Source organism: Macaca nemestrina, chromosome X (assembly GCF_043159975.1).
Source record: "Macaca nemestrina isolate mMacNem1 chromosome X, mMacNem.hap1, whole genome shotgun sequence".
Classification (NCBI taxonomy): Eukaryota; Metazoa; Chordata; class Mammalia; order Primates; family Cercopithecidae; genus Macaca; species Macaca nemestrina.
This window is the reverse complement of record NC_092145.1, coordinates 887794-902045: the sequence shown is the minus strand read 5'-3', so window position 1 is coordinate 902045 and position 14252 is coordinate 887794. Positions and strand designations below refer to the sequence as shown.

The window sequence follows — 14252 nt, the reverse complement described above, 5'->3', positions numbered from 1 at the left end:
GATTCAAGTTAAGTAAGTTTTTTGGCTAAAATACATCAAAGATGATGCTGAGTCCTTCATATTGTGCCATATCAGGGGCAGATAATATCTGGCCATCCCATCCTTAGTGACACTAAATTTGACCCGTGGATTAGCCTGATACCTCCATTCTAAAGTTAACATTTCCAGTAGCAATCAAAAAGAAATCTCTGAGATATTATTTTGGCACCATACAAATGTCAAATTCCACATCAGCAATTCACCCAATGATTGTAACATCAGCTGGATGTGTTTGAAGTCAATCCTAGATAGGATGTCATTTCATTTATGAGTATTTCAATATATATCTCTATTATATAAGGGCTCCTTTTAATGCGATCATTATTTTTTCAATGATCAATTACTTTGAACTTTGACAATGAGAACCCTTTCCTGCCAGCCCCATGGAGGGTTACAGACTGTATGTAAAATGTTTAATTTTGTAAAATACATTAAGCAAAGATGACAAAATGTTAACATCCGGCAAAGTGAGGTGATGGGCACATGTTTGTTTGTTTGTTATATTATTTTCTGTATCTATCTTTGTTTGAAATATTTCATTAGGAAAAAAATACCCTTTGTCCTAAGGCTCAGATTGTGGTGGGGGCAGGGGCGGGAGCGCATGCTGGAGGTTCGATGAGAAGCTAAGAATGTGTGAAAGCTAAGAAGCTAAGAATGTGTGGATTAGGGGAAATGTAGCAGTCGAATGAAATGTAGCAGTAGAATGCTTCAATGCTGAAGGCCCACCTGAGGTGAGACATCATTCAGTGTGATTGCATGATTTTATTTCAGCTATGTCCATCCGTTTGGTTGTTGGTAGAATAGGTGGAGAACAGATGTAACCAAGGTAAGTGACCCAGCTCAGAAAGATTTGAGTCTCTTCCTCTCCAGGAATGGGTTGAACCTAGTTTTCCTTGGACAGAAGAACTTGGCCATATCTGAGATGAGCCACTGCATCAGGAGCAGTAACTTCAACATATGCTAAACATTTCACTGGAAATGTACAGATGAGTGCTGTTCAATAGAAATATAATGCAAACCACATATGTAATTTTAAATTTTCTGGTAGTCACATCAAGAAAAGTAAAAAGAAATAGGTGAAATTATTTTAATAATGTATTTCATTTAACCTAGTATATCCAAATATAAGCATTTCAACTCGTATTTATAAACAGTGAATGAGATATTTTTCATCTTTTTTGTACTTAGCCTTTGATATCTGGTGTGTATTTTACAGTATGTCTCAAGTAGGACTCACCACATTTCAAGTGCCTGATAGCTCGTGGCTACCATTTGAAGTGTGCAGTATAGACTCTATGGCTGGTGTCCCCTCATTGGATAAGATGTGGCCATTTGGGGGTCCTGAAAGGTGTTACCTTTTCTGATGGGTTTAACTTGAGCTAGACTTTAAAATATTATTTCCCCATAATTATGATTTTAAAAGCTCTTATCTCTCTCCCTGATGTCAGCAGAAAAGAGAAAGATAAAATTGCATTGGCCACTCTTCCCTCCACCAATTTTTGGAAAATTTCACCAATGTTGAACCACGATTATATGTAACTCTTTAAGATATAGCCAAGTCCAGACCCTCCAGATTTGCCATGGCTTCCTGTCTCTGATTATACACCTACATGTTTAGGGTAGGATCAGTAGTATAGAAGGAGCAGATAAAGGTAGGTTGTCCTGCCTTTGCACCATGCCTGCAACTATGAAAAGGACAAGACCAACACCCCCTTAAGACTCCTATAAGATCCATGGCCCACAAGATATGAAGTAGTAGAATCTTGATTTTATTATATATTTGGGCTCCATCCACTAAGTATAGGATTACCTGGTAATAGTAGGTCCTTTTTCTCACAAATTTCAAAATGCTGGCGGAAGTACTCTCATTGGCCTAGTTTGGGTAAGGTGCCCATCTCTGGACTGATCAACTGTGGCCAAGGAGGTGGGATACCAGTGTCAACTGCTCACCCCTAGATTAATTGCTATGGTCAGGGAGGCATGGGCTTTAAGAAAATGGCAGGTTCTGTTTGAAGTACATTCAGAAAAGCAATTCTGAGGGGGTACACAGGTGAGAAATGTTTAATTTTAGGAAGAAAAAGTGACTGGTGCCCACTGCACCCTCATTCTTGCATTGAGTATCCACTATAGGGTAGGCAGTATGTTATATGCTAAGGACACAGCAATAAATAAGACGAATTTCCCTATCTTGAGATATTTATGATCTAGTAAATGTTAAGAAACACACATAATGTTCAGTTAGGACCTTAAAAGAGTTGAAAGAATTTGGTTCCAAGTCTTTGCTATTGTGAATAGTGCCGCAATAAACATATGTGTGCATGTGTTTTTATAGCAGCATGATTTATAATCCTTTGGGTATATACCCAGTAATGGGATGGCTGGGTCAAATGGTATTTCTAGTTTTAGATCCTTGAGGAATCGCCACACTGTCTTCCACAATGGTTGAACTAGTTTACAGTCCTACCAACAGTGTAAAAGCGTTCCTATTTCTCCACATCCTCTCCAGCACCTGTTGTTTCCTGATTTTTTTAATGATCGCCATTCTAACTGGTGTGAGATGGTATCTCATTGTGGTTTTGATTTGCATTTCTCTGATGACCAGTGATGATGAGCATTTTTTCATGTGTCTGTTGGCTGCATAAATGTCTTCTTTTGAGAAGTGTCTGTTCATTTCCTTTGCCCACTTTTTGCACTCTAGCTTGCCCACATCAATCTCCAGACCATGTTCATTTGTATCAAAGAGGTCTGTGTGACCAGGTAAAGCAGAAAATTTGGAGATTTGGAAATTCAGGGAGATATTTTCATAGAGGTGGAAAATATAGTTGTCTGTCTCAAATCAAGATGCCCTACAAGCAAATTAACTTTAACTACCTCTCAAATAACTAACACTGCAACTCTATTGGGCTTCGTAAAACAATATGTCCTTGGTGTGGAGACCACTAGGTCTCTCAGTTTGTTACATATGTATACGTGTGTCATGTTGGTGTGCTACATCCATTAACTTGTCATTTACATTAGTTATATCTCCTAATGCTATCCCTCCCCCAACTCCACCACAGTCCCCGGTGCGTGATGTTCCCCTTCCTGTGTCCAAGTGTTCTCATTGTTCAATTCCCGCCTATGAGTGAGAACATGGGGTGTTTGGTTTTCTGTTCTTGCGATAGTTTGCTGAGAATTATGGTTTTCAGCTCCTTCTATCAGAACCCTTTCTCAAGAGAGTGCTGAAGAACTCCATCATCCTGGCCATTGTCATTGGACTGGGTGAGACTGATGCTGCCTCTTGCTTTCTAACTCTTCCATACCACTCAACATCAAGAAATACTGGGATAGAGGCTTGCTTCCCACTCCTGGATCACAATCTGTAAGAATGAGATAAGCCTTGAGCTCCCAGTGGCTATCTTTGCCATCATATTAGAAAAGCCTGCCTTAGAATGAAAACAAAAAGGACAGCCCAGCTGAGATGGTGGGAGAAAAATGGTCACAATGCTGAGAGTATCACTTGAATCCTTGGATCCAGCCATACTTGACTGACTCCATGGAACTTTTCAGTTACATGAACCAAATTCAACATTATTTATATGAATGCCTGCACTGTAGCACAGTGGTTCCAAGTATAAGTTCTGGAGTTAGATGGAGTTAGGTTTGAATCCTGATTCCACCACTTATTAGCTGTACAACCTTCAACTCAATACATATTAGTCATTATTGTTGTTATTATTATTTTTCAGTAAGTTTGTATTTAAGAGAATGGATCCAACTCCAGGTGTGCCACCATTACAAAGCACACACATCTCACTGTTCTATTCCTAGAATGACAGGACAATAGGAGGGTATTTAACTCACCCTCAGAAGCTTTCCAGTAGGATACACCAACAGCATGAAGACTGACAGGATGGGAAGCCATGTTCTTAAGTGTAATGACCACTGTGTCATAAACCTCAGCCTGGATAGTAGGACCCAGCAGACCTGTAAGAATGAGATGTCCAGCAAAGGTCACTTGGGGATAGTACTCCAGAAAACCTGTTATCACAAAAGTTAAAGTCAAGGTCACAGTGGAGAAGCATGCCCCTGTAATTATTGATAAAAGGTAGTATTTGCTTGCCAACATCAGCCTAACCTTATGGTTGCTCTGAGGAAAGATTTCTGGCAATCATTCAATTCATTCATTCATTCATCTAGAGTTCCTACTATATTCTAGGAACTGTCTTATGCACTGGAGGTGCAGTAGCAAACAGGACAGATCATGGAGATCATATTCTCAAGATATTAATCACATAAAAAAATGAAAAAGAAAAATTCAAGTTGTTATAAATATTATAAAAGATAGTGGTCTGCTAGAAAATGATGAGGCAGGAGGTAGAGGATACTTTCAGTGTAGTAGTCAGGAAGGGCATCTCTGAGGAGGTGACATTTGAGTAGAGATCTGACTAATGAAAAAGAAGTAAGATTTTCAAAGATTTAGTGGAAGAGCATTGCAAGCAGATAAAACAAATGCAAAAGTCCAGAGGCAGAAATAAGCTTGGTCTAGTCGAGTAAAATGTGGCTGAAGCACAGTGAATCAGCAGGGGAGTAACAGAAAATATGGTCAAAAAGGAAACATAACATGTAGGACCTTGCAGGCCACAGGAATTTGGATGAATTTGGATTTTACAAGAAGTGAAATAAGAAGACTTGGAACTTGTTTTGGAGTAACAGTCAACAGGACTTGCTCATAAATATGATGCTGGAGATAGAAAAAAAGAGAGAGTAGTCAAAGAAAACTCCTATGATTTTGGCTTGTGCAACTGGGTTGTTAGTAAGGCCATGACAGAAAATCAAGAGGAAAATTAAGAGCTCTACTTTATGAATACACTAAATATAAAATGCCTATAAACAGTGTATTGAATGAACTGGATTTAGTGGGATAAAAACATAAAATAGCCTTATTTTTCTTAGACCACTGTTTTTAATTACATTATGTGAGATCTCCCTTTTCCTGCACTTTGGCTGATCCCAAATCTTTTCCAGTAACCTTCAGATATTAACCAACAGTATCACTTTTAGGTTCTAACAAGTCCAGTCCAGTCTAATACCAAATTTTTGATGTCTTCTGCAATTGCAAGTCCCCTTCCTTCTGCAGCTACGTTCTGACAGCCCCAGAAATTTGCAATATGTAAAATTAATTTTTTTGGCAGCTTCGCTGCTTTCCCATCTTCCGCCCCAACTCACCTTTCTGCCTCTGGACCCTCCATGGTAGGAGCAAGTGGGAAGGATGGCTGGACGGAGGGTGGGGGGAGGTAAAAAAAAATAGGCACAACAACAAACTCTTTCTTGATAATGTGGCATTAGTACTCCCTAGTTGTGACACATACCAAAATTCTGCCTTTCTTTCTTAGGGAACTTATGAGTTCTTGGGAGACCTCTCCCTGCCAACATGGAGACACCCCACTGCACCTGATCTTAGCATGGGATATACCTTCTCCTGCTGGTCACTTGTATCTCTCCTCTCAGATTCTGCTTCTGGCAGTACAACCCACACAGGCTTTTTCTGTTGAGGTTATCTAACCCCGGCAGGAAGACCTCTCAGACAGAGTCTTTGTAAGACAAGTCCCATTCAGTGACCTTCCTGGCCTTACACCTAACAGTGGTAGTGCAGTTAGCTCCCACTACAGCCCACTCCCCCTGCTATTCCATCAGAAGCCCTTTTGGCCTCTGACCTTGAAAATTTGTCCAGATAAAAACCAGGCAGTAGTCAGTGTCTCCCAAGTTCCATAGGTACCTTGTCCAGTCTTCTAAGTGGTTCTCCCGAGGTCTCCTTGATTATAACTTGACATGAGGGACAGGCCTCCCATCCCCCACGGGGTAAGCAACACATAAAACACCAAAGAGGCTCTCCAAAGAAATATTCAAATCTAAAGTTTTTCATAAGTTCACAGCCTTTTTTTAAATACAAGGTTGGAGGTGAGTCAGGGGCTAAGGGTTGCAGAACCAATTTTGGACTATTACCTGAACAAGTTCTAAATCGATAGGCTGATACCTCTCTTTAGAATAAGGGGATACTTCCCACCTGTAATTCTCAGCAACAATTCTAGGACAGAAAATATCCTATCATAACATGCTGTTACATATTTTATTTGACATCTAAGTAGAGGTAAGCAGTTGGCATAGACCAAGCAGAGGAAGATGGCCCAGTAAAAAGACAGAAAATGCAGTCAGTGTATTTCCCTATAGGTAGCAGTTAGGGAAACATTCTCTTTGGCAGCTGCACTTTTTAACTGCAACCTCAAGATTGGGGAATCTGTGATAGAAAATAAGATACCCAATTTCATAATTAGCATTCAACATTGTTTTTATTACCCATCCAAGGTGGCCTTGGCTTAGCGATGTTGAAAAGGTGATCCGTGAATTCTACAAACACAGTCTTTTTGTACATGACTGAGGTGTTGAATGGAAAAGATCTTGGCACTCTAGGAGGAAATCTGTGAAGAAAGGAAAAAGTCGTTCATTTTGGTGGACGCTTCAAAAAGCAGCTGGAAGTAATGCTTCCATACTACTCTTTTCTGCTATTAACAAGGAGGTAAATTTGAAGTTGTATATAAATCCCTAACATCCATTAAACTGAAACACTGTTTTCACAAGTCAACTGACACATTAGGTGTCATGTGATAAGAATCATAAAATCGGTAACCATACACTGCATCAGCCAAAAATCCTTTGCCAAAGCAATAGCTACTGCATCCTTCAATTTCATCTCTAAAACAGGCTATAACTTTCATCTAAGTACTCTGTATTCAAATTTTGTCAGTATGTACCTAAAATTATACTTCCCTCCTTAGGGATACCAGGAATATCACAGAGAGAATTACCTTTCAGCAGACTATGTATCTTGAAACCTACTAGTGCCAGGAGCTGTAATTCAGAATCAGTCCTACATTAATGCTCATTCTTGTCTCCACTCAGATACTCCCAATTACTCATTTATTCATGAACCAGCCACTGAATCAGAAATTATATAATTACTTATATAAATGTTCCCAAAATGTTATTATTTGCCTCCATTGTCAAAGCCGTTTTAAGTGAAAGCTGGTTCCCAACTTTTCCTCTCTCCCTGTGTGACAGTTTAGCATGTCAGGGGCCTCCTCAAGCCAAATAATCAAAAGGACCAATGTGAATCTTGGTGAATAAGGGACACTGGCCCCAAGTGAATTGGTAGAAATTACAAAGTGGTTGAAGGTGACTATCTCCACTCACTAGTTTCATGTGCTGATGAGTTTTGCACACCATGGAGCAGTTCTGCAGCTTTCTCTATGCCACAAAGAGCCTCTCTTCCTGACTTTTATGCTTCTGGACATCTAACTTTTATCTCCCATCGGATTTTACCAATTGGTATCATTTCAACAAGCCAAAGGCACAACACACGGGCATTTGGGTAATTAAGGGCTTAGTCGGAGAAAGCAAGGCTCCTGCCCTGGAAAAAAAGCTTTCATGTGTAGATCTAAAATTGAGCATTCGCCCTCCACAGATGTACATTGATTCACTTATGAACCACATACTACATGCCACTGTGCCATAACAAAACACATCAGACATAAATATGGAAAAGGAGAGATTTTTAAAGACATACACTTAGATGTGAAGCAGTTGTTTTGAGTCTCGTGTCTTACTGACTCTCAGGGGCTTTTGAAAAGTGGTAGATGTGAAAGATGGAGAACAGCACAAATAAACGCTCGGTATGGTGGACTACTGAAGAAAGAACCCCAAATATCATCCAGCGAGACACTCCCTCCATTGTCATAAATGACGGCAATAATGATAAAGTGAGGGAAAGGAGAGGGAGTTTCTGATTGTAAGTATTCACATGCTTGGAATAAAAGCCATACCATGCCTCAGATCATCAGGATGTGAAATGAGTAAGAAGGGGTCTGGGCATTTATCACTTGTTTATTTCTTTCTCAATCTTGTGGTGAAATAACAAAAGTCTCATTGTTCCTTTCAGGAGCAGCCACACTGGAGAATCATTCATTCTTGTAAGAAAGTTTGCTTTTCCTTTAGTCAGAATGCTGAGATAGAGAAGGAAAATACAATCTAAAAATGGTGAAAATAGCTAAATTGGTAAATCAGTGACCCATGGGGATTTCAGTTTTAATAATCGTGGTAAAATACACATAAAATTTACTATCTTAATCTTTTTTTTTTTTTTTTTTGACAGGGTCTCACTTGGTCGCTCAGGCTGGAGTGCAGTGGCGAGATCCGCCTCCCAGGTTCGAGCGATCCTCCCGCCTCAGCCGCCAGAGTAGCTGGGACTACAGGCGTGCGCCACCATGCCTAGCTAATTTTTTTGTAGAGACAGGGTTTCACCATGTTGCCCAGGCTGGTGTCAAACTCCTGGGCTCAAGCAATTCACCCTCCTTGGCCTCCCAAAGTGCTGGGACTATAGGCGTGAGGCACCACGCCCAGCCTAACCATGTTTAAATGTACAGTTCAGTAGTATTAAATATTCTGGCCAGGTGTGGTGGCACACACCTGTAATCCCAGTACTTTGGGAGGCCAGGGCAGAAGGATCACTTGAGCCCAGGAGTTCAACACCAGCCTGGGCAACATAGCAATACCTGGCCTCTACAAATAATATTAGCCAGGCGTGGTGGTGTGCACCTGTGGTCTTAGCTACTTTGGCGCCTGTGGTGGGAGGATCACTTGAGCTCTCAGATGGTTGAGGCTGCAGTGAGCTATGATCGCAAAACTGTACTCCAGCCTGGGCAACAGAGTGAGATCCCATCTCAAAAAAGAAAACATGTGTAATATTCTCCCATTCACCTCCAGAATTAATTTTATGTTGCAAACTGAAACTGTATAAACATTAAATAATAACTCTCACCTCCCCCAGTCTCTGGCATCTACCATTCTACTTTCTGTATGATTGTGACTACTCAAAGTACCCAATATAAGTGGAATCATACAGCATTTGTCTTTTTGTGACTGGCTTATTTCACTTAGCATAATATACTCAAGGTTCATCTATGTCGTAGCATGTGTCAGAATTTCCTTCTTTTGTAATGCTTTGTGTGTATCCATTCATCTGTCAATAGACACTTGCAGGACTTCTACATTTTAGCTATTGTGAATAATGCTGCTTATGAACATGGATATGATGGTTAATTTTATATGTCAACTTGACTGGGCTAAGACATGCTCAGATACATGGTAAAACAGTATTTCTAGGTATGTCTGTGACGATGTTTCCAGAAGAGAATAGCATTTGAATTTGTAAAGAAGATCACTCTCACCAATGTGGGTGGGCATTATCCATTCCACTGAGGGCCTGAATAGAACAAAAAGACAGAGGAAGGGCAAATTCACTTTCCCTGTTTGAACTGGGACATCTATCTTCTGCCCTTGGACATAAGCATTCTTGGTTCTGCCTTCTGACTTGAACCCTGTATTTTTACCACACACACACACAGACACACACACACACATATATATATACACACACACACCCACACACACACTCTTGGATCTGTTTCATTGAAGAACCCTAATACAATTGATGTATAAATATCTCTTTAAGACCCCATTTCAGTTCTTTTGCATATATAGCCAGAAGTCCAGTTGCTGGATCATATGGTAATTCTGTTTAATTTTTTGAGAAACTGCCCTATTGTTTTCCACAGCAGCTGTACCATTTTTACATTCCCAACAGTGCACAAAGGTTCCAATTTCTCCACATCCTCACCAACACTCATTATTTTCTGTTTTAGTTTTGGTAGTAGCCATCCTAATGGGTGTGAGGCGGTATCTCTTTGTAGTTTTGATTTATATTTCTCTAATGATTGGTGATGTTGAGCATCTTTTCATGTACTTATTGGCCATTTGTATATCTTCTTTGGAGGAATGCCTACTCAAGTCCTTTGCCCATTTTTAAATCAGGTTGTCTGCTTTCTTGTTGTCGAGTTTTAGGAGTTCTCCATATATTCTGGATAGTAATCTCTTATATGATTTGCAAAGATTTTCTCCCATTCTATGGGTTGTCTTTTAACTCTGCTGATGGTGTCTTTTGATGAACAAATTTAAAATTTTTTCATGAAGTCCAATTTGTGTTTTTCTTTCATTGCCTATGCCTTTGGTGTCATATCCAAACAGTCATTGCCAAATCCAATGTCACAAAGTTTTGCCCTATGTTTTCTCCTGACAGTTTTATAATTTTAGGTCTTACATTTAGGTAATGGATCCATTTTGAGTTAATTTTTATATGGTGTTAGATAAGGGTTCAACTTCATTCTTTTTCATGTAGATAACCAGTTTTCCCAGCACTGTTTGTTGAAGACTATTGTTTTCCTATTGAATGGTCTTGGCACCCTTGTAGAAGATCATTTGGCCATATACAAAAGGGCTTATTTCTGGACTCCTTATTCTATTCCATTGGTCTATATGTCTATCTTTATGCCAGTACCACACTGTTTTGATTACTGTAGCTTTGTAGTAAGTTTTGAAATCAAGAAATATGAGTCCTTTAACTTTGTTCTTTTTAGAGTTATTTTGGCTATTCAGTGTCCTTTTTCTTTTCTTTTCTTTTTTTTTTTTTGAGACAGAGTCTTGCTCTGTCACCCAGGTTGGAGTGCAATGGCGTGATCTCGGCTCACTGCAAGCTCCACCTCCTGGGTTCATGCCCTTCTCCTGCCTCAGCCTCCTCCCACCACCACACCCGGCTAATGTTTTGTGTTTTTAGTAGAGACAGGGTTTCACTGTGTTAGCCAGGATGGTTTCGATCTCCTGACCTCGTGATCCACCCGCCTTGGCCTCCGAAAGTGCTAGGATTATAGGCATGAACCACCATGCCCGGCCCCTTGAGATTCTATATGAATTTTTGCGTGAGTTTTTCTATTTCTGCAAGAAATGTCACAGGAATTTTGATAGAGATTGCATTAAATCTATAAATTGACATCTTAACAATATTGACACCTTAACAATACTGTCTTCCAATCCATTAACACAGGATGTCTTTCAATTCATTTATGTTTCCTTTAATTTCCTTCAGGAATATTTTGTTGTTTTCATTGCACAAGTGTTTCACCTCCTTGGTTAGGTTAATTCCTAAGTATTTTATTCTTTTATATGCTATTGTAGGTGGAATTATTTCCTTAATTTCCTTTGAAGTGTTCATTTTTGGTGCATATAAATGCAACTGATGTTTTAAATTTTTATTTACTTTTTTTAGGATAGAGGGTCATGGTCTGTCACTGGAGTGCAGTGGCACAATCATAGCTTTACTGCAGCCTTGAACTCTTGAGCTCAAGTGATCCTCCCACCTTAGCCTCCCAAGTAACTGGGACTACAGACTTGCACCACCACCTCTGGCTAATCTTTTTTTAAATTTTTTGAGACAGGGTCTTGCTATGTTGCCCAGGCTGATCTCCAACTCTTGGCCTCAAACAAACTTCCTGCCTTGACCTCCCAAAGTGCAGGATTACAGGTGTGAGCCACCATGCCCAGCCACAATTTATTTTTTTGTGTTGACTTTGTATCCTGCTACTCTGTTGAATTGATTGACTAGTTCTAACAGTGGTATGTGTGTATGTGTGTGTTTCTGTCTGTATGTGTGATTGTTAGGGTTTTCTACAAAAATGATTACATCATCTGTGAACAGAGATAATTTTGCTTCTTCCTTTCCAGTTTGGATGTATTTTATTTCTTTTTCTTCCCTAATTGCTCTGACTAGGACTTCCAGCACTATGTTGAGTAGAAGTGGTGAAAGGGGTCATCCTTGTCTTGTTCCTGATCTTAGAGGAAAAGCTTTCAGTTTTTCACCATTGAGTATGATGTTCGCTGTGGGTTTTTCACATATGGTTCGTACTATGTTGATATAGTTTCCTTTTATTCCTAGTTTGTTGAGTGTTATCATCATGAAAGGGTATTGAATTTTGTCAAAAGATTTTTCTGCATCAATTGAGATAATCACATTTTGTCCTTCGTTCTGTTAATGTGGTAGGATCACATTGACTGATTTTTGTATATTAAAACATCCTTGCATTCCAGGAGTAAATCCCATGTAGTCATGCTGCATAATCCTTTTAATATGCTCCTGGACTTGATTTGCTAGTATTTTGTTGAGGATTTTTGCATGATAAGAGATACCGGCCTGTAGTTTTTGTTTGTTTGTTTTGTTTTTGTTTTTGTTTTCTCATAATGTCTCTGTCTGGCTTTGGGATCAGGGTAGTGCTGACCTCATAGAATGAGTTGAGAGATGTTCCCTCTTACATTTTTTGGAAAAGTTTGAGAACGATTGGTGTGAGTAATTTTTAATTTTGAAAAGGCAACATACTTAAAAAGTAGACAATCAGACTTCTGGTTTCCAGTCTGGCATGTAAGGAGCTTAGAAGGTGCTACTCCGTCTTAACAAGTAAAAAGCTGAATAAACTGAAAAATCAACAACTCTTCTTCAGATAAGCCAGAGAAGTGAGGTCACAGGTCAATCTGCTGCCCCCACACATTGGAAAGACAGGTGAATACAGAGAATCACAACTTACTGAAGCCAAAACCTAAGCACAGAAACTTCCATGGGAACCAGCATCAGGGTAGGAAAACCTGAACTGTAATTGACAAATTGCTGCAAGCTCAGTGTGGACAAGTCTGAGAGTTTAAAACTCCATTGAGGAGGGGGGCGGGCATGGTGGCTCATGCCTGTAATCCCAGCACTTTGGGAGGCAGCTCAATCACTTGAGGTCAGGAGTTCAAGACCAGCCTGGCCAACATGGTGATACCCTGTCTCCACCAAAAGTACAAAAATTAGTGGGGAGTGGTGGCATGTGTTTATAATCCCAGCTATTTGGGAGTCTGAGGCAGGAGAATTGCTTGAGCCTGGGAGGCAGAGGTTGTAGTGAGCTGAGATCACACAACTGCACTCCAGCCTGGGTGACAGAGCAAGAATCCATTTAAAAAAAAAAAGAAAGAAAGAAAAGGTTCCAAGATGGCCAAATAGGAACGGCTCCTGGCTACAGCTCCCAGTGTGAGCAACACAGAAGACAGGCGATTTCTGCATTTCCAACTGAGGTACCAGGTTCATCTCACTGGGGTGTGTCGGACAGTGGGTGCAGGACAGTGGGTGCAGCCCAACGAGTGAGAGCCGAAGCAGGGCAAGGCATAGCCTCACCCAGCAATCGCAAGGGGGAAGGGAATTCCCTTTCCTAGCCAACAGAAACCGTGACACACAGCACCTGGAAAATCGGGTCACTCCCACCCTAATACTGTGCTTTTCCAAGGGTCTTAGCAAATGGCACACCAGGAGATTATATCCTGCGCCTGGCTCGGAGGGTCCCATGCCCATGGAGCCTCCCTCATTGCTAGCACAGCAGTCTGAGATCTAACAGCAAGGCGGCAGGGATGTTGGGGGAGGGGTGCCCGCCATTTCTGAGGCTTAAGTAGGTAAACAAAGCGGCCTGGAAGCTCGATCTGGGTGGAGCCCACCACAGCTCAAGGAGGCCTGCCTGCCTCTGTAGACTCCATCTCTGGGGACAGGGCATAGCCAAACAAAAGGCAGCAGAAACCTCTGCAGATGTAAATGTTCCTGTCTAACAGCTTTGAAGAGAGTAGTGGTTCTTCCAGCACAGAGTTTGAGATCTGAGAATGGACAGACTGCCTGCTCAAGTGGGTCCCTGACACCCAAGTAGCCTAACTGGGAGACACCCCCAATTAGGGGCAGACGGACACAACACACCTCAAATGGCCGGATACCCCTCTGAGATGAAGCTTCCAGAGGAATGATCAGGCAGCAACAATTGCTGTTCAGCAATATTCCCTCTTCTGCAGCCTCCACCGATACCCAGGCAAACAGGGTCTGGAGTGGACCTCAAGAAAACTCCAACAGACCTGCAGCTGACGGTCCTGACTGTTAGAAGGAAACCTAACAAACAGAAAGGACATCCACACCAAAACCCCATCTGTATGTCACCATCATCAAAGACCAAAGGCGGATAAAACCACAAAGATAGGGAAAAAGCAGTGCAGAAAAGCCCAAAATTCTAAAAATCAGAGTGCCTCTGTCCCTCCAAAGGAATGCCGCTCCTCGCCAGCAATGGAACAAAGCTGGATGGAGAATGACTTTGACCAGTTGAGAGAAGAAAGCTTCAGACAATCAAACTTCTCCGAGCTAAAGGAGGAAGTTCAAACCCATTGCAAAGAAGCTAAAAACCTTGAAAAAAGATTAGATAAATGGCTAACTAGAATAACCAATGTAGAGA

The 14252-nt window shown here is 40.8% G+C and overlaps 1 protein-coding gene across 4 annotated transcripts in view; it reads right to left on the bottom strand.

The window, feature by feature from the left end:
- Positions 1-14252, bottom strand: part of LOC105468354 (coagulation factor VIII) — a 200953-nt gene that overhangs the window by 164528 nt on the left and 22173 nt on the right. For all 4 annotated transcript variants that reach the window (XR_979452.3, XM_011718454.3, XM_011718453.3 and 1 more), the window contains exons 2-3: positions 6376-6497; positions 3883-4005 (exon numbers count right to left, since the gene is read on the bottom strand). Coding sequence is in view for 3 of the 4 variants with exons in the window: in XM_011718454.3 (XP_011716756.2) it covers positions 3883-4005; positions 6376-6497 (245 nt within the window). In the remaining variant the exon portion in view is untranslated. The remainder of the gene's footprint in view (positions 1-3882; positions 4006-6375; positions 6498-14252) is intronic.